At 36.5% G+C, this 20,593-nt stretch overlaps 2 protein-coding genes across 28 annotated transcripts in view; both read left to right on the top strand.

The window, feature by feature from the left end:
* The window catches only part of LOC18439299 (putative cyclic nucleotide-gated ion channel 20, chloroplastic), a 54,946-nt gene extending 46,779 nt beyond the window's left edge, over positions 1-8,167 (top strand). For all 10 annotated transcript variants that reach the window (XM_088864439.1, XM_088864442.1, XM_011626970.3 and 7 more), the window contains 3 exons: positions 5,834-6,080; positions 6,908-7,070; positions 7,755-8,167. In XM_088864439.1, the coding sequence (XP_088720565.1) occupies positions 5,834-6,080; positions 6,908-7,070; positions 7,755-7,866 (522 nt within the window). In that variant the 3' untranslated portion in view covers positions 7,867-8,167. The remainder of the gene's footprint in view (positions 1-5,833; positions 6,081-6,907; positions 7,071-7,754) is intronic.
* A 6,020-nt stretch (positions 8,168-14,187) lies between these two features.
* On the top strand, positions 14,188-19,340 carry LOC18439300 (mitochondrial ATP-independent inner membrane protease subunit 1a). Of its 18 annotated transcripts, none has more exons than XR_016053864.1 (6): positions 14,188-14,248; positions 15,573-15,646; positions 15,898-16,204; positions 16,997-17,215; positions 17,509-17,658; positions 18,954-19,340. XR_016053864.1 is itself a non-coding variant. In XM_088864434.1 (6 exons), exons 3-6 carry the CDS (start codon positions 16,064-16,066, stop codon positions 18,951-18,953), a joined length of 474 nt encoding a protein of 157 aa, XP_088720560.1. In that variant the 5' UTR covers positions 14,188-14,248; positions 15,573-15,646; positions 15,898-16,063; the 3' UTR covers positions 18,954-19,340. The 18 variants fall into 18 exon arrangements, 8 of the variants coding, with proteins under 8 accessions (XP_088720560.1, XP_006849532.2, XP_088720558.1 ...); XR_016053858.1 differs by having other exon boundaries at positions 15,521-15,646; XR_016053859.1 differs by having other exon boundaries at positions 15,521-15,646; positions 18,951-19,340.
* The last annotated feature ends 1,253 nt before the right edge of the window (positions 19,341-20,593 follow it).

Genomic DNA, 20,593 nt, shown 5'->3' with positions numbered 1-20,593 from the left:
CAGTCATGCATAGAAAGTGAAAAGGTACTCTATCTCTCTATATGTGGGAACTTGTTTTTCCATTTTAACATACATTAACTTATGTGGTTTTCTTCTTTCCAAAGTATTTTTTCTCTTTAGAAAGTGGCAATTTTGTGCCCTAGATCTTGCAATACTTGTGCATTTTTATGGGCAAGATAGTTTCCTCAATCCTCTGCTCTCATGTATCCTAAGAACAAATTTACCTGGTAGAACTTAAGTGCACACTGATATTTATCAATAAGGGGCAAATTTTGTCTTGAGAAAGCGATTTATCGTGCCTAGGATCAGAGATATTGAAACTTCATAGTTTCATTTATCTTTTATTTTACCCCGTTTCACCCTCCATTCCAAAGACATTAGTCTTTCTAACTAGGTACTGCTCTTGTCAACAAGTCTTTTTAACTAGGTACTGATTCTTAGAAGTCACATTTGGGAGAGTGATTTATCCATGAGTTTGTTAGTCAGCCTTTCTCATTATGAATGAGTTCATTGCTCCCAAATGAGGTCGCAATCCACCTTTACATGCTTGGTGATGCAAGCAATCTAAATGACACCTATTGGTAGCATGCACAAAATAGACAGCACATCCTTATAATTTTGGCAGAAGCTGAGGGGATTGGAATTGGTGGACTTAATGATTCTAAGAGATGAAGGCCAATCTGATTAAGATGGAGCAGCTGGTTATAGAAGGCTGAGCAAGTAGCCCAACCAACAATAATGGATGATACGAGATTGAGAGATGAGTCCGAGGAAGTAATTTCTTCAATGGTTGGTACCCTGCATATGAGATACAACACTATGAATGTTGTGAGCAAAGCTGATGAGTTTCAGATGTGAACTGCTTGACCTTATCGACATTGAGAGCAGCATCCCCTTTGTGATATTGTGGAACAACTAGAATTTTTTTTATTTTTTTTAAACTGTTAATTTTGTTGAAAGAGAGCATACATGGTACAAAAATAGGCAGCCCACAGCCTGGGTGCTCTGTGCAAAACCCTCATAGAGGGATGCTTTATACAAAGGAAGAGCGGTATCTCGAAAAATGCTATACATCCATTTTACTGGGTAGGCCATGGATACAAAAATACAAGGAAACCAAAGCTCAAGAAGGTGCCAAAAAAGTTCCCTGACATTGGTCTTGAGATGCTCTTGCTAAAGCAAGGGCGTCGACTGTAGTGTTGGCCTTGGGCCATGTATGCCTCGATAAGATGTGTCTATGCTTGCAAATATAGAACATCTTGTCAAAAACATGTTTTAGTCTCCATGGACAGGCGGAGGTGAGTGAGGCCCAAGCTATGACCTTTTTGGACTGCCCCTCAATTACCAAAATTGGGCTCCAAGTAGGATTGAAATTTCTCTAAGACCTTCAAGGAGTGCAAGAGCCTGTGCAGCCATCCTTATCTCTTATGATGCCCCCTATTCCTGTTGGCCCTGGATTGTTGAGGGATCAGCCGTGGAAGTTAAGTTTAGATTGGCCAGGTTCAGGTGGTCTCCAAAGGGGGCCTCAAGGCATACAGGTAGGCCTTAAGAACAATAAGGTCTGCCAATTTTGTAGAAAGTCCCTGAGTCCAAAGTGCCTGAATTGTTGTTGATTCCTAGCCCAACAAATGACCAGTGTTCTAATCATCTCGATTAAGGCTTCAACAGGGGCCTTCTCACCCCGGAAAGTTCTATTGTTTCTCTCTGTTCAAATTACCCATAATGTGGCCGCTACAGTGGCCTGCCAAAGTAGGATGCCCAACTTCGACAAGGGAAGTGGGTGAAGCGAGGATAAGAGGTGTAGACCGATCTCGGAGTCACCCATGACCAATTAAAGAGAAGAATGCCCTCCCCACAGAGTCTTCACCATCTCGCAGTGAAGGAATAGATGGCATTGGTTTCAGCGTCCATCATGCACATCACGGATCTGTTGGGTATAGGTCATCCCCTTTCTTGAAGCTGGTACACTGTGAATGAAGGGAAACCAGGCCTTAGCAGCAATGGATGATGGATGGGCTGGGAAGGGTGGTGGCATGAGGATTTCATAGTAGAAAGAGGGGAGACCGAGAAAATGCTTGAGCTGGCTAGGGACCAGATGACCTGGTCCTTGCCGTTGGAAGGGAGGAAAACTTACAGAAGTAGAGAAGAGAGCCCATAATTTGTGAAATTCATGGTTGTGTAAAGGCTGGCAAAAGGTGGGATTCCATGGTCTAGAGGTTCCCAAAGGTTCAAAGTGGTCGGCCGCTGTGGCCTCACTGTTTCTATCTGGGAGTAACAACTCAGGGAAAAGGTCCTTCAATGGGGTGTTTCCAATTCCATTGTCCTACCCTGTTACTCTCCTGTAGGTTAAACCGAATGTTAGCTTTGAAGGTGTTGAAGCAGCAAGTGAGGGATCTCGAAGTACTAGTTGATATACTATTGGCCTGACACCAAGGGATGGAGCTTGAAGAATGGGAACGATACTTGTAGCGAAGGACTTGAAGCCAAAGATGGTTTTCTTGGGTATGTAAACGCCGCCACCACTTGCCCAGGAGGGCCAAGTTATTCATCTTGATGCTGCTCATTCCAAGACCAACACACACTTTCCCATAAGATTAGGAGGTACTTTCTGGTTTTCCCTTTGCTTGACCATAGGAAGTTTATCATGAGCTGTTCTAGATGAGTCACCATCGAAGAGGGCATGTGGAACAAGGACATCTGGAAAATTGGGATGTTGGAGAGAGTGGCCTTTATGAGATTTATTCTTCCTATAAAGGAGAGGAATCTGCCTTTCCATCCAGCCATCTTTCAAATTTGTTGATTATGTGGTACCACTGCCTTTTTGGGCTTTCCATGGCATAATGGCAGGCCTAAATAGGTGGAGGGCAGATTCTGAACTTTGCACCCCCACCGATCGGCGAGGCGACCGAGAACTTGGGCTTCAATATACAGACCTGTCATTTTCGATTTAGCCATATTTACCCTAAAACTAATTGCCATTTCAAAACATTTGAGGAATAGGAGAAGGGAGTTTGCTCCACAAAACATTTCGACCTGCTGGGTGTTTGATCCACAAAAAAGGAAGGTGTCATAGGTCGGGCCGTTGTTCCTGATTTTTAATCCCTCTAGGAGGCCAGATTGATACATCCTATCAATGGAGCTGCTAAAGACCTTGGCAACAACAGCGAAAAGGAAGGGGGAGAGGGGATCTCCTTGTCTAAGGCCTATGAGGAGGGAAAGAACCCTTTGGGTGAATTAGTGATGAGGATATAGAGAAGTAGGGGTTTGATATACATCCACAGATCCAGACCCTCCAATGATCTCAGAAACCCATTCTATGCCTAAGATTGTCCAATCCACGTGGTTGTAGGCCTTTTCCCAATCTATTTTAATGACCACTCCTGAAATATTAACCGAGTGTCAAGAGTGAATGTATTGTGGGCCTCTACGGCACCATCAAGGATCTGGCGGCCCTTTATGAATGTCCCTTGGGTCTGGGAAATAACCCTACTTAGCACCTCTATCAAGCAAAAGGTGAGGACCTTGGAAAGAATTTTGTAGGAGCTGTTGATCAAAGTAATGGGTCTGGAGTCATTGAGCTCTTCGCCCCCTCTATTCGGGAACCAAGGCAATGAAAGTGGCTTTCATGGCCTTGTGGATTACAATTCTAGTGTGGAATTCCTCAAATAGAGAGTCTCTGTCAGGACGAAAGGAAACCCATAATGTTTTGAAGAGGGCCACTGGATCAGCATCGGGCCTGATCCTGGCTGAGGTCTTTGACAACATTAAGGATCTCCTCCTCGGAAAAGGGGTGCTCAAGCTAGGCTGCTTTGCCAAGAGGAATAGTGTGGAAGGATAAGTCTGCCTTCCTGGGCCCCGAGGAGCCGAGAAAAGCAGCTTGAAAAAATCAATTATGGCATTTTCCACTAGAGGGGTTGGTCTCGAATTTGTTCACCAATCTTTATATTGGGAGATGGTGTTATCCCGCCTTCTGCAATTGATGATCTTGTAGAAGAAAGTTGTGTTATGGTCACCAAATTTGAGCTACTTAATTCTGGAAGATTGGTACTAGAAGATCTCAATTGAGGAGCAGCTGGTAGTCAAATTTTGCTTGACATATTAGGTGTCTCTCTTCAATGGTCAAAGGTCTACTTTCATCGATGAGGTCCCAGTTGGGGATATTTTGAATCAGGGTCTCTTTCTGGGCCTGCACATTGCCGGGAAGTTGATGGCTCGCTCTTGAGGGAATTTTTGAGAACTTGAAGTTTGCGTTGAAGTTGGAAACCAGCCCAAGGAACCTGCGCGAGAAAGAATCCCACCATGAGGGGATGAGGGAGTGGATATAGGGCTCTTCAACATAAGATATTCCAAAAAGGAAGGGTTAGGCCCCGAGGTTACAGGCTGGGTGTTACAGCCTATGGTCAAGCATGGTCTAGGGAGGGCTAAGGCATGGGAACCAGGAAATGAAGCAATCCCAATCAAGACTACTGATCAGTCCAGTTTAGAGAGGGAAGGGTTGAAGGAGTTGTTGGAGCAAGTGTAGCCATCTCCTTGGATGAGAATGTCAATGAGGTTGTTCCTGGATACGAAGTCTGAGAAATCAAGCATGCTTTGTGACTCTAAGGTGGGCGTTGCGCTCAAAAGACCACCTGGTGACATTGAAGTTGCCACAGATACACCAAGAGGAGAGGGGCAAGGATGCGACCCCATCGAGCTCTGCCCGGAATTGGTCTCTGGGACCTGCTGAAATTGGGCCATAGACCACTGTAAATTACCAGGGTAGGCCGTTGGATGCCCTACTGAGGGAAATTGTGACCGAAAGGAGGCTACCGGGGCAGAAGAGAGTGCATGGAAGAATGGGTCCCAAACCACCAGATGCCTCCAGAGGCTCCATGACCCTCCCAAGCAACCCGCTGGCATGGTCTGGAACCCAATACCTGCCTGATGAGACAAAGGGTGAGACTGGGCTGCTTAGTTTACACTATGGCAAGGATAGCTGGTGGGTGTTTTTGGCAAAAGGCTCGTATGGCATTGTGTTTGTCAGGGTTACCCAAGCCCTGGATGTTTCAGGTTAGACCATGCAATTGTGACGGAAGGAGGGAGGGGCACGTCTAGGGGGGAGCGCCTGGGAAGCACCCGAGTCAAAAACGTTGGGCCGTCAGGAGGGGAAGAAGAAGAGGAGGGATCCACCAGGTTGTGGCGAACTCCAAATGCGAGGTTAGAGACTTCCCTCTTACCCTTACCACTTACTATGAACCTAGTTTTAGCATCAGCTTTGAGGAAAGCTTCGATGGTCTTCTCCAGTTGATTACCTAGTTGATCTTGTCCTGGGCGTGATCCATTCCCTAAAAAATTTAGCGTGTCATGGGCTTTTTTCGTTGGGGGGGGGGGGGGAGGGGGGGGGAGAGGAATAATCTGCATGTTGCTCAGATGCCATTTTATATGATAGAGATATGTTGTGGGGTGCCTAACTCTTTGAAATGCCTCTCTATCTAGTTGCTGCTGCAACATTTCTGAACACCACATGTAATCACAACATGTGTTTTAAGATATACTGGAGTTTTGTAGCTTTGAAATCTATGCATTGTATTTTTTCTAGGTAGTCTTTGGAATATGGTATTACTCTATGATTGGCATGCTTTAGCGCTCATCTACTCTTCTTTTTACAGTCTAAGCACATTTTGGTGCTTTTCATGCATACACTCTTTCTTGATATTCTCCATGCCCAAAATTTGCCTTCTCATTTTTAAAGAATTATCCGAAGGTCCTCCAAAATGAGGATTGATTACCAAGTGGGTAAAGTTGATTTTTTTCATGTGGTTATCTTAGCATTTATGGTTTGATGGACACGCAGGTTCGAATTTTTTCAGCAATGGATGAGACTACCTTGGATATAATTTGTGAAAGATTAAGGCAAAAGCTGTATATAGAGGGATGTGAAATTCAAAGTGATGGAGGCCCAATTGAGAAAATGGTTTTCATTGTGAGGGGTAAAATGGAGAGCACTGGGGCAGATGGATATGTCACTGCCTTAGCAGAAGGTGATGTGGTTGGTGAGGAGCTTCTTACATGGTGGCTTGAGCAATCTCCTTCGAGTAAGGGTATGTTCTAGGGCTACACTTAGCCCCCAGTTTTCTTTCTTAACTGTTCAATGAGCATGCTTAAGGGGTATCGTAAACAGAAACTTTTGCCTATTGCTCAGTTCGCACTATTCCATTGAGCTAATGCTTCATTTGTTAGCTATGACTTCGCATGTAAGATCATCCTGATTTTCTCCCTGGGAAAAAATAAAAAGAAGATCCTCATTCCATATTCCTCAGGTTCAGCCCAAACAGTAGGAGACAAATGCTTGTGCAATCAAAAGAATATACGGGCCATGTCTATCATATATTTGTAATATTGATTCCAAACAGGAAACAAATTATTGCAAGTACCAGTTCAACAATGATGATTTATCTAATTAAATAAACTGATTGCAGGTTGAACCCATCATGCTAGACTCCTCCAATCAATAGCAAACCAGATTTGATAAATGAACCTTTCAGTATGTATGAATGCACTGTCCCATTGTTTGCTTAGAATGTTTTAGGCCTGCTGGTTGACTTCAATTCTTGTTGGTTTGACATTGCTTATTGGCAATATTCTATATTGGCTGAATATTTATCACCAACATGAAGAATGGATTATGGATTGGGTTCCATATATAAAAACCTATATTTATGTGAAGACAGCCCCATCTGCATAACATAATCATAGACAATGGTTCTCTCTCTCTCTCTCACATATGCACCAAACATGCACACTCTCACGTACACAGAGAGAGAGAGAGAGAGAGAGAGAGAGAGAGAGAGAGAGAGAGAGAGAGACTTATACTGGGATTGTTTGGCATGGAAACTTAGGGAGTGTTGGCTCCATTATTGTTTTGCAGATAAACAGAAAATGCGGCTCATGGAGCATGTATTAATTTCCAGAAGAAAAGTGAAATGTATATCAAATGTCATAGCTTTTGTGCTCCGAGGTTCTGATCTGGAGGAAGTTCCATTTCTATTTATGCGATTCCTAAGGAACCCTGAAGTTATACGAATCATCAGGTCATGATCACAGCTTAAAAGTGAATTTTTAGTATTTCTCAAGAAAAAAAGTGAATTTTTGGTGCAAGGTCAAATATTTGCTGGTTTTCTGCTTTAAGGAAGTTAAACTACCATCTGAATTTCCATTATGATATCCATTTCTGACATATGGCATTTTGTTTGTGTGTTCATTTTTTGAAGTCTATTTATGGAACTTTAGATTAGGGAGCTAATTGTCATTCTTGGAGCACATCATGCCAAAGTTTGACCAAAAATCTGTTGGAAATTACCTTTGCAAAAATAAAAGCAAAAATGGTTACAATACCCATATCCTGGATATTGTGTTTGAGTCATCGCATTTTCCTCTGATAATAACAAAATCCCCGTGTTTTTACATTAGTAACATGCATATACCTTCTGCCTACATCGAATTTAGTAAAATATTTTCTCTGACCTGAATTTCAGGCAAAGTTCAAGTATTCCCCATTTCTATTATTTGATTTCAAATTTGGTCTTATTCAAATGCCCCATCTTTCATGGGTGCATATTTGGAAATTCTCCATTTCTTCTTGTAAAATAAAAAAAGCTTTAGCGATTGTTGGAAATTTTAACTAAACTTTATAATCTCCGTGTATCGAGGGAAAAATTATGGATTTATCTGAGAATTGCTCTCTTATTGAATGTTTGATCGAAAAATTGGTGCAGGTGTCAATCACCATACTGGAGAGCACTAGCTGCAACTCGCATTCAAGTGGCATGGAGATACAGGAAGAAATGGTTGAACCGAGGGGCAAGCAAGCCTACTGAGATCCAATGATAACATCAATAAAATAGAAGTGATGTATATTCTAAGCATGTATGTTATACGTGCGGTTTATATAAGGCAGCAATCTTACTTATAGAAGTAGGGTTCTGACACCATTCATTATATTCTAAACTCGTATATTATAAGTGTGATTTATGTAAAGCTCAATCTTATCTGTAAAAGTAAGATTGCAGTGTTTTACACCATTCATTTTATTTGGATAGTGTATGTTTGGTATATCTTTTAAGATAATAACACATTAGTGTAAATTACTGCAATCTTTATTCTACGAGTAACGTGGCTCTTATATAAACTTTTTCTTGTAAATCATTCATGTGGCTTTATTCCTTTGGTTTTTGCTCAAACGAATATGCCTCCTATCTTGTTTCTCCATTCATTTCACACCCACTTGTACATTAAATATGTTGAGACTTAGAGCAAGCTTAAGTTTTGTATGCCATACTGATTTTTTGGTGGATGCTTGATTCCCAAGTCCCTACTTCCACAAAATTGGGTTATGTTTTTATTTAGGGAAAAACAATATAACTAGACTGAAATACATTAATTTGATGAAAACCCATAATTTCAGTTAGGTCTTTTGTAAGCTTTGATTTTGTGGGAAGATTTAGGTTAAATTACAGTTTTGGTTATTTATGTAACGGGCCGTGGAAATGATTAGTACCTTGACGAAATTAAATGCTTTCTATTGATGTTTATTTTCAAATGTTTTACTTGCATCGGCATGCATACTTATTTTAGGAAAAAGTTAAATAAGGTTCAGCGTAATGCTTTGAAAGTAACGTTGCCGTCATTATCATCGAGGTTTTTTTTCCAACTAGTTCGGGTCGGTTATACAAATCATATTCCACTATTCTGCTCCATTAAGCATTATGTACGTTTAGGATTCTTGATATGATGTGATAAAGTTTATGTTGGCTGCTTCAACCCATCTCTTTTTCCCATGTTGGAGAAGATCCTCACCAATCTTAGACCATATTTTAAGAGTGAGGTGTTGTTAAAAAGTTTCCACATTTATTTTTTAATAAATGTATATGATTTTTTAACGTGTACTTAAAAACTTCATAGTGGATTTTTGAATAACTTTATACCGGGCATTATTTTATATTAAGCTTTCTTATCATAAATATTTCGGATCTTCAAGGTCCGAAATCATTTAGACAACTCCTGATTTTGGAACTTGAAAGTCTTAAGTCACCACTTTCTCAAATTTTTTTAAAGCCAAGTGGCTTCATAGCTTCGAAACTTGAAGGTGTATCGGGGGTATTTTGGAAAAACTAAAAACAAAGAGAAAACGAGTAAAATATAAAAAATAAAAATATGGGGATTTTTATACTTACGATACTTAAAGGGACATGAGTGTAAATTTTAGTTTCTTCTTTTCATAGCATGGGCCTTATGTGGGCCTTTAGGTGATCTAAATAATCTGTTTGGGCATCGTGATAGTTATAACCGGGTTTTATCTTTATCGGTTATTACAGCCCTTTATGAAACTAACCTCTCAAACAGCTTTGACCTTTGGATACGAAGGCGGGTGGTTAAGAGTGTTCTATTGATGGGGTTCAAAGTTCAAAATAAAATAAATATTGGATTTATGTAATATACCTTGGGATGTCAGATCATTTTTAATGGTTGTAGGCAAGGTTTAAAAAATGGATTGGTGACCTGGATTGTCCAACCTAAAAATAAGGTCGGAACAGTAGACCGGAGACCCGGATCAGCTAGATCTAGAGAATTCAAAATTTTACAAACTAATTAAATTTTTTTAAAAATCCAATTTTTTCGGTTTTTGAAAAAAGTAGTTGCATTGCGTTATAGTTTTAAATTATTTTGGGAAAATGACCTCTACCCACCTCCCTGAAATTTTCATTCTTATTAGCCTTTTGGGTTCACCAAAATCCCTTATACCCCCTAAAGTTTAAAATTTGGGACCATTACCTCTTAATTATGCTTTTCTTTGTTTTTTTTACAAATTTGATATTTTTATTTTACAAAATTCCAAACCCTTCGATTAGTCAACTTCCTTTCTTTCTCTTCCGTTGCCTTAAACCAATCTTACCTCCGTAGATGCCACTCTATAAATTTAGACATGAAAAGAAAATAATTTTTTTAATATTACGACCTATTTTACAATTGCATCAATATCTTTTGAACTTAAAAAATGATTAATCAAGATCTTTATTACTATTGTTAATGGATTATTATTATTTATTTTATTTTTTAATTAAAAAACTTTCTCAAAATGCCTATAAGAGATGAAGTATTGAACAATTAATATATTGTTGTTATTATTATTGTTGTCATTATAATTATTATTAATTATAATTGTTATTATTATTATCATCATCATCAATAAACTGTGTATATCAAGTCACAAAAAAAATTACAGATGACTAATGTATGGGTTTGGCATTTGGTGTTCAAATTTGCAACAAAAAAAACAAAGGAAAACATAATTAGTGGGCTAATGGTCCCAAAGTTTTAAACTTGCGGGGGTTCAAGGAATTTTGGTGATCCTAAGGGGCTAATAGGGATAAAAATTTAAGGAGCGGGTAAAGGTCATTTTTTTAAAATTATTTTTATTTAAAATATATCAGAGAACATGTCGCATGTCTTAGTGTTTGTTAACGATTATATTCGTTTTATAGTTAAATGGAATGCAATGCAATAAAATGGATCTTTTTAACTCAAGTTTATAGTGAAAAAAATGAAGTATATAATTATTTTGGAACTTTTGATTTAATAAAGAGAAAATAAAAGTACGACCCTCGCAAATAAATAGGTCTAATGTATAATAATTAATATGGATAAAATATAGCATTTAGAAATATGAATTGCAATCAAGTTTCAAAAAATTAAAAAAATAAATAAATAAATAAATAAATAAATTTATACCAACTTGAAAATAAATTTTGGAGTGGGTGTATGGAGCTAAAAGTGTCCCATGAGGTAGTGTTGGTTTTTTCTTTTTAAAATATACCATGATTGCAAATAACTAGTGACCGTTCTTGATATGAATCGGCAATTTTTTAAAAACTGACTTAGAAGGTCCAAAATCTTTTACAAAAAAAAAAAGTAAAAGTTCCAAGGAAAAAACATATGAAATATTTTTTTAAAATATTAGAAATTCGAAAAGCGTCCATATCAAATTTAGTTATTTATAGGAATTGGTGATTTTCTCAAAAAAAAACCCTCAAAAATATATGAAATACTTCTTATATTTCATAAAAACACTTGGCAATTAGAGAAGAACGATCGGCCATGTGACGTCATGAATATCTCAAAGAATCGAGAGATTCATGATGTCTGACCCGCCCGATTCTTCAACAATGGACATTTTAATGGGTATTTTTGTAAATTTTAGGGTAAGATAGGTTAGGCATTTCCATAAATTTCAGGGTAAGATAGGTTCGGCCATGTGACGTCATGCATCTCTCAAAGAATCGGGAGATTCATGACATCATGACCCGTATGATTCTTCAACAATGGGCATTTTAATAGGCATTTTTGTAAATTTTAGGGTAAGATAGGTTGGGCATTTTTGTAAATTTCTGGGGAAGATAGGTTCGGTCAAGAATCGGGAGATTCATGACGTCATGACTTGCCCGATTCTTCAACAATGGGCATTTTTGTAAATTTCAGGGTAAGATAGGTTAGGCATTTTTGTAAATTTCAGGGTAATATAGGTTTGGCCATGTGACGTCACAATGGGCATTTTTGTAAATTTCAGGGTAAGATAGGTTGGGCATTTTTGTAAATTTCAGGGTAATATAGGTTCGGCCATGTGACGTCTTTGAGATTATTCATGACATCATGACTCGATTCTTCAACAATGGGCATTTGCGATTATTCATGACATCATGACCCGATTCTTCAACAATGGGCATTTTTGTAAATTTTAGGGTAACATAGGATTTTAATGTGACGTCATGACCCGATTCTTCAACAATGGGCATTTTTATAAATTTTCGATTCTTCAACAATGGGCATTCGCGATTATTCATGACATCATGACCTTATTCTTCAACAATGGGCAATGGGCATTTTAATGTGACGTCATGACCCGATTCTTCAACAATGGGCATTTTTGTAAATTTGATTATTCAACAATGGGCATTTTTATAAATTTTAGGGTAAGATAGTATTTTAATGGGCAATAGGCATTTTAATGTGACGTCACGATTCGATTCTTTAACAATGGGCATTTTCGATTCTTCAACAATGGGCATTTTTGTAAATTTTAGGGTAAGATAGGATTTTAATGGGACGTCATGACCCAATTCTTCAGCAATGAGCATTTTTGTAAATTTCAGCGTAAGATAGGTTTTAAAAAATTATAGAAAACTAAGATTTGTACATCTCGCCACGTGGCTTTTCTTACTTCACACACGTTATCCTCATTGGGTACAAAGAGGTATTTATTTACTACAACTTCCTTTTACCTCTTCGATGTGGGATAATGTGAAAATGTATTAACTTGAAACATCAATATAATATATATTTTGTTTGCACTTTAATTATCATTAAGTTGCATGTGGCATATCGGTTATCAAATGCCTTTTGTGTGTAGAGGATCTCCCCTGGAGAGAAAACGTTGTTTTTTTATTTTTTTTTGTCAAATTTTTTTCTTATAAAAAAAATGAACCATTTTTTTTTATCAATTTCGCTTTTTATCAAAAACTTTTCTTATCAAAAAAATGAAAGGTTTTTTTTTATCAATTTCGTTTTTTGTCAAATTTGTTTCTTATCAATAAAATAAAAAGTCTCTTATAAAAAAAAAAAAATGAAAGGTTCTTATCAATTATTTTTCTTGTCAAATTCCTTTTTTTTTTGTCAAAAAAATAAAAGGTTTTTTTCTTATAAAAAAAATGAAAGGTTTTTTTTATCAATTTCGGTTTTTGTCAAATTTTTTTCTTATAAAAAAAATGAAAGGTTTTTTTTATCAATTTCATTTTTTTTCAAATTGTTTTCTTATCAATAAAATAAAAAGTTTCTTATAAAAAAAAAAATGAAAGGTTCTTATCAATTATTTTTCTTGTCAAATTTCTTTTTTTTTGTCAAAAAAATAAAAGGTTTTTTTCAAAAAAATAAAAATTAATAAAAAGTTATTGTCAAAAAAAATTGTTCTTATAAAAAAAAAAAAATACAACAGGTGTTTTTTAAGAAAAAAAAAAGGTTCTTGGTAAAAACAAAAAAAGTGTAATATGACAAACATTTCTTGTAAAAAAAATAAAAGGCTTCTGTCAAAAAAACTAAAAGGTTCTTATCAAAAAAACTATTCTTTATTGTAGTCTATGTATGATTATATACTTCATCCATGAGAGTTCCATGATTTTTATTTTGTGTGATGTAATTTAATGGTTAAAATAAGTTCATACAGCAAAACAATATCTCAATATTCACATATTGATAAAAAAAATGAAAATTAATAATGTAGTACCCCGATTTCTTATTGGATTCCTAAAAAACAACATTTATAATGAATTTTAATAATTTTTTACATTTTTTTTAAAGCTTAATCCGATCTATTCGACCGATTCCCGATCCGAATCGCCGATCCACCTATCCAGATGGGTTTTTGGGGTGTCCGATCCGGGCGACCGATCGATTTTTTAAACCACTATTTCATATGAAAAAAATTTCCCCGAAAAGTCTTTCTAAAAAAGTTGATCATGAAGAGGGACCATATATTTATCTATGTGTCTTAGGACACATAAAAACGGTCTCCTATATATAACTTGGAGCTTTTTAAGAAAAAAACCCAAATTGGGTTTTTTTATAAATTTTTCCCGGAAAATTTTCTTCATATGAAGTAAGATTTTTTAAGAAAATTTATGTTCTCTAATTGCAAGTGTTTGTATGAAATATAAGAAGTATTGGGTGCGGTTTGTATAGAGCCTGGGCTCTAAACAATCAAATTAGAGCCTACCTTCAAATAGTATCGAGAAATGCGGTTTCAATGCCGAAAATTTTTGTGGTAGCTTCAAAATATATTTTTATTTTTAGTTATAAAGTTTAAAGCTTCAAAAATAGTGTAGATTGATGCATCTATAAAGACTTAAAAATTTTAAAAATTGCCACTCCAAAAATATATTACAAAATATATTATTTTTAAAATTTAAAATCAATTTTTTTGTGGGATAGTTGAGTATGAAAAGAACGTCTTCCTGAGGTTGTGATGATGAATTTGGGGATACTCGAGTGTCAAAAGAACGTCTTTTAGGACGTGTTTGATAAAGAGGAAGTTGCTTACCAGTATCGTTTGTGTTTGATAAAAAATGGCAAGATAAATAAGTAACTTCACTTCATTCCACTATTCCTCTTGAAACAAACCCCCTCATTTTCCTGCTCGCTGCTCTCCTCTGCTCGTGCACAGGTACTCTCTCATGCATCTCTCTCCTATATTCTCTCTCATCCCCGGCCTTCTTTATCTCTCTAGGGCTCTCACACCTCTGCACTCTCAGCTCTCACACCCCTCCACTCTCTCTCTCTGCACTAGGACTCTCACACCTCTGCGCTCTCACACCTCTGCTCTCTCTCTCTCTCTCTCTCTCTCTCTAGAGCTCTCACACCCCCCTGCACTCTCTTTAACCCTCGAAGCTATTTTAGGTATGTTCTTTGTTGTTTTTAATTTTTCAGATTTCTGAGATCAAAATTTTCTACTATTGATGGATTTTTGGGTTTTCGGTTTCTTTTTCACCTGTTTTGGTTTCTTATCGGTTTGGTTTCTCTCTCCTTGTTTGTCTGTGTTGCTATGATTTTTCATGCTCTCTGTGATGCTTTGATTTTTCACTGATTTTTCATGCTCTCTCTGTGATGCTTTGATTTTTCATGTAGCATCGGTAGCTCTGTAAATCTCTGCGATCTTCATATTTTGGCCATTTCCAATCGCCTTTACTTCTCCTTTAAGATTTTTTTATTTTTTCATGCAAGATCTCCCATCAAATGCGCTATAAACCTAGAACAGTATCTGAACCTTGATGTTATTGATCAAATGTGATTGACACTATAGTAATCAATGAAAATTTAGATCAATGGATTGATTGTTTATGACTAGTTGTTGTAATGGACTTACTCATTGGCCTTTTCATCGGAATGTTAAAATCAGTGGAAGTTGCTTGTGTCTCATGCTTAGTGGAAAGGATCTTTTTCTCTCCATGCTGTATTAATACTTCTGTCATAGATAATGCTCTGTCTCTGTGTTTTATTTTTTGTAGTGTCACTGTTTCTTTTTGCTGGATAAAAGAACATAGGTTTCTATATTTCGTTCCTTTGTTAAAACTACTTGATTGAGCTCTGGTTCTTATTAGCTTTTATTTATTCGATGGAATTGGGTTGGGGAATCAACAGGGAATGCAGTTGATTCAGTCAACTATGAGAACTAGTGGGGGAAAACATGAAGGGTCATTGTATGCTGTATTCTGCTTGAAGATCTTGTTGTAGAATTGAAGATCTTGTTGTGGAAGTAGAGGGATTTGAAATGAATAGTCGATTAGATGCTTTGAATGCATAAATGAAGAAATGAAATTATGAAAATATATGTGTATACTTGAGTAATGAATAATGTGTAATTCGTTTTTTAGAACTTCTTAATCTTCCAGCATGTTATCAAACACAAGTACTTAGAACTTCTTTAACATTCCAGCAGATTATCAAACACAGAAACCCAGAACTTCTTACAGTAACTTCTTTCTTCCCAGCAAAGAAGAACTTCCAATTTCCAGAGAACATTTACCTTCGAGTTATCAAACAGGCCTTTAGTGAAATTTTGGAGGTAGGCTTTAATTTGATTGTTTAGAGCCTCAGCTCTATATAAACTTTTCCCTTTTAAGTATGTATAATCTCTAACATGGAGAACGTGAATGTGTAAAAAGGGAGAAATTTAAAATGATAATTTTTTGAATAAAAATTTCGAACTAATGGTTTCACCATTTTTGTTTTTGTTTTTGGAGAGAACCTCTCTCTCCATTTCCTGCGCCTATGCAACTGAAAAACCATAATAAATAGTCTATTTCTTCTTTGCAGAGAAAAAATTGATTCCAAGAAGGATAGAGAAACTACAGAGCAAGAGAGAGATAGTCCGAGAAGCTGGTGATTAGAGTGCTGGTTCTTAAGAGAGAATAGGGAATATGTTCAAGAAGCAGAGATCTTCTACTCTTGCTGCTTCCTAAGAGTTAGAGAGAGAAAGATAATGGCGAGAAGGTTGTTCGAACGAGCGAGAAGCATACCATGGAGGAGTATAGCCAGGGAGGCCTTTGACACTGTATCCTTCTTCACAAAGTTTGCCTGTGTTGTACACATTACTCACACTTATGTTGGTGGAATAGCTCTGGTATTTTTTGCCCTTTTAATCTTTATTTAAAAATATGCATTTTTTTTTCTCCCAAATCAAATGAAATGGTAATTTACAATCACTTCTAGGGTTTTGATCTTCATATTTTTTGTTCTATAATTGTTTCTAGGTGCTTCTATTTTCATGATCAATAGTTTAGGGTTAAATAAAGACAGAACTCATTTCCAAATGACATAGTAGCATGTAATGAATTCCTGGTTTTTTTGTTTTTATTTTTTTTCTTGTTCAATGTGAGGAAGATTTGGCCATTTCCTGAGAATTGGTATCATGGAATCATTTCTAAGTTTTTCTTATGTTTTCAATGTTGTTATTATTAGATTAGGCTTCTGAATCAGGTTTCTTTTACTCCTAAGATAGATGGAAATCAATCTTCCAAATGAAATGGTGGCATATAATCAACTCTAGGATTTCTTTCCCAGCCATTAGATTAAGGTAGCAGCCCTTGATAGAAAATGGAGCATGTATTATTTAGGGGTTTTCACTTTTTCCTCATCTTTAGTGTTCCAGGTTTCAAATCATTTTTTGATTCACGTATATGTGTGAGCCATTTCTAAATTAAATGGTAGTATATTTCCAAATTAAATGGTAGTTAAATAAATGGTTGTAAGTTATTGTGACCTTCCTATACCAAAGGTAAATGGTGTCGACATTCCCTTATCAAACTTGGCTTTTGTTGTTTCGTTCATTATTAGTTATTCTGGGGTAGGTTTTAAATTCCTGTTTATTTGCTTTATCCACTAATGATCTTCTGAATAACATGGGTAATTTCAGTCATCTGGTCCTAGCATGCTTCCCACTCTGAGTTTAACAGGGGATGTAGTTGTGATCGATCGAATAACAACCAATTTTGGAAAGATCAAGCAAGGGGATTTGGTCTTACTGAGGTCTCCTGAAAACCCTAGGAAGGTCATTCTTAAGCGAGTAACAGGCTTGGAAGGTGACCATATCAGATATTTGTCAACTGAAAATGGCCATCTCGGAGAGAACATTGTAACTTCTTCTTGATGCTTGGCTTATTTGATTTGACTTTGCGAATAACCATATGGTAATATGGTATCGACTGTGCATTGAAGGGGCATCCACTGTGCTTTCTCTATGATGGTTGGTGGAGATACAAGCTATATCTTGGTGAGCATCTAGGGCGGCCTACTATGGTTAATCTCCACCATCCATCTTAGGGAATGGATGGCAGATGACCCACAGATGTACATGTACTGTTCACCATTGGTTTGTGGGATATGTCTTTGATTTGACGATTTGATTTGATATACTATTGTATACAGGATGATATTTTAAGGTTTTCCGTTCGTCTGGATGGATAGGTACCCAAAGGGCATGTGTGGGTTGAAGGCGATAATTTATCCACTTCAAATGATTCAAGGAAATTTGGGGCTATTCCTTATGGCCTTCTTCATGGGAGGATATTCTTCAGGGTAAAGTTGAATTCCTTTACACCATATTTGTTATTTGTACCTGGCTTCTGTCTACATCATACATGATTTAGTATGGTATCATTGCTTTTGGTTTTAAAAATAAGCATATGGGGCATCTAACTGTTGTTATTGGTTGCTCTCTTTTTGTAAAGATCAGAAAAGCCTACCTCTACACATTATTCTTGGTTTTCCAAGATGAACAGAGTGACCCACATTTAGGAGGTCACTCTACATTACTCTATAATCACAATTCACAACCTAGACTTCTATACAGATCTATGGCTTTTGGTCACTTCTTCATGATGTCCATACTTTTGGTTGCCTGTTTGCATGTGAATACCCTTTTTTTACTGCTCCTCCAATCACAGGATGATGTGTGTACCTGAGGTGAAGTAACTCCCCTGAGTTCACATCGCTAGATCTCATATCTTACATTAGAAATAGATTTTTCCTTGTGGATACCGCTTTTCACTTCTTTTGATAGGTGTTTCACTAGAAACTATGCATGATTATAATTCATAGAACTCTTAGTAGCTTGATCAGATTTTGAACTTTCAACAACTTTTGTGCATTTCTAATGAGTTTTGTGGACTTTATTAAGATTAGAGGAGTTGCTGGTCATTGTTTGTTGACTGCATAAACTATCACGTTTATTTTTTTCATGCTATATTGTCTAAGTTGATTGTTACATGCATTAAGCATCTAGACCAAGGTTTTGGAAAACGGATCAATGACCCGGATCGCCCCTCTGGATTTTCAATCTGGTTCAAAAGATCAGCGATTAGAAAAATTTTAAAAAAAATAAAATTAAAAAAAATTAAGTGGGGTTGGTATTGGGAGAATTGGCCGGTTCTATCAGAGAAATGGCCAGAACTGGTTGGAACTGGCCAAAACCAGCTATTTTAGTGATTAAAAAAAGAAAAAAAATGTAAAATATAGATTTGCTTCCTACCGGTTTTTTGATAGAACCAACCGGTTTTGTTAGAGAAACGGTAAGGACCTAATGGAACCTGGCAGTTCATGAGGGAATTGGTGGGATTCAGATCGGTCTGACTGATTCCTAATTTGGATTGGCCAGTTCCAATCTGGATCACCAATTTTTTAAACATTGATCCAGACCATAATATTATGGGAATCTCTTCACTTATTTGCCTAAAACTTAATTAGCATTTATGATGTTTGGAGGACCTTAAAATTCTTGCAATCTCTTCACTTATTTGGCAAGAACTTATTCATCACATGTGAAGTTTGGAAACTTTGATAACTGATTCTAAAATTCCCAACTCTTGAAGTAGATATGGCCCATTGACCGCTTTGGATTGTTGGAGTGAAGATTTTAGCAGCCTTTTCGCAGAGGCATAGAACATTGGAACATTTGTCATTCTTCAGTCAGTTTATATGGGCATATGGTTTTTAACCTTCCTCATGCCCCATATATTTGAAAGAACTTGAGTGAGTTTCTTGGACCAAGACAAAATGGATGTCCGAGTTCTCCTGAGATGCAAAGAGCATTCAACTATGTACCTTATCAATTGGATTGTTAGAAAAGCACAGAATCCTCATAGGCACATGGATATTTTGTATATGAAGCTGGCTTTAAATCTCCTCTCTAGTCCGAAGTCTGGACTCAAATCATGTAAAACGAATTTCTACATATATAATAGGATGGAATGGCGGATCAAGATTGGTGTAGCCGACCCCAATTATCTGGAAAGAGGTTATGATGATGATGATGATGATCTTCTTCTCATATTGGCTTTGAGAAATTTCAGTAAAACATGAACTCAATTAAGTGCTAGCTGTTTATTGAAGTCTTTCAAAAGTGCCATAGCGTACCTAGGTTATGTGTCACTTGCACGTCTAATTAATTGTTGCTGTCATCGTTGATGCTTAGCAAAAAAGGGGGAAAAAAATTTATTTGTTGCTTGGTTATCCAAATTTGGAATCTATAGGTTTAGTTCGGCAATATTGAGTATACTCTATTGTAAAGTTCCCCATGATTGCCAATATCGAGATTTTATTTTGACCTATTAATACCCAAATCTTGTAATATGTGAAATTCAGGTCTCTGTCTCTTCCATTAAGGTTCTAGTCTTTTTTTTCTTTTTTCTTGTTTGGGATATATGCAGTGTAGGAAAAAATCAGGCGGTTCAATTCGGCTGGTTATATATATATATATATATATATATATATATATATATATATATATAAATATATATAATCTCAAAAAATAAAGGATTTTATTTGTAATGCATTTTTTAATGTTTTTCATCATTTTGGAAAAGATTGGAAATTGTTTTGGCCTTTTAATACTTATTTTTATATTTTTTCTATCTTTTTTAAAAAATTTCAAAAAATACTATTGGGCACAAATTGATTTTTTAAAGTTCATTTATTTCATTTCAGCTTCATTTGAATGTGTTTTGGTTAACTATGTTTTAAATATACTTTTTATATTTTATTAGATTTTTTTTTTTTTTTTTGCGTTTGTTTCAGTTTTTTTAACATTTTTTTTTATCGCTCTGGACTTTTCTGGTTAGGCGATTGAACCAACTGGTTTACCGGTTGGTACTGAGTATCCGTGTTCTCCCCCTTGGCTGGTTAACTGTTCCAGTTTGATTTTTCCTACACTGGATTTATGCGCTTCTGCTCAAGTCCTACTTGGTTCTCTGCCGGATTAAGTACGCTCCACACACAATCTGCTTTGGTAGGCAATCAGTTTTGGAAGCTCGATCCTAAGATCCCAAGGGATCTTCTACCTATCTCATTTTTTAAAATTTTGGATCTCGATCCTTAGAACGTTGCAAATTTTTTATCTTTTGATTTCGTCAAAGAGGCTAAGAAAAGCTTAAAAAAAAAAAAAAAAAACTATATAGACCGTGTGCATCACTGAAAAATAATCGTAACGGGGCTTTGTTCGAGAGATTGTTAATCA

Source organism: Amborella trichopoda, chromosome 4 (genome assembly GCF_054954075.1).
Source record: "Amborella trichopoda isolate Santa Cruz 75 chromosome 4, AtrichopodaSantaCruz75HAP2 v2.0, whole genome shotgun sequence".
In the NCBI taxonomy this organism is placed as follows: domain Eukaryota; kingdom Viridiplantae; phylum Streptophyta; class Magnoliopsida; order Amborellales; family Amborellaceae; genus Amborella; species Amborella trichopoda.
Note: the sequence above shows the minus strand (reverse complement) of the source record. Positions and strands in the feature narration are given on the sequence as shown.

What these genes read in the sequence shown, in the direction of transcription:
- LOC18439300 (XM_088864436.1), top strand. Translation starts at nt 16,064, where the DNA reads ATGGCGAGAAGGTTGTTCGAACGAGCGAGAAGCATACCATGGAGGAGT. An exon ending in ATGTTGGTGGAATAGCTCTG is followed by an intron (nt 16,205 to 16,996) that starts GTATTTTTTGCC and finishes GGGTAATTTCAG; the next exon opens with TCATCTGGTCCTAGCATGCT. An exon ending in GCCATCTCGGAGAGAACATT is followed by an intron (nt 17,216 to 17,547) that starts GTAACTTCTTCT and finishes CTGGATGGATAG; the next exon opens with GTACCCAAAGGGCATGTGTG.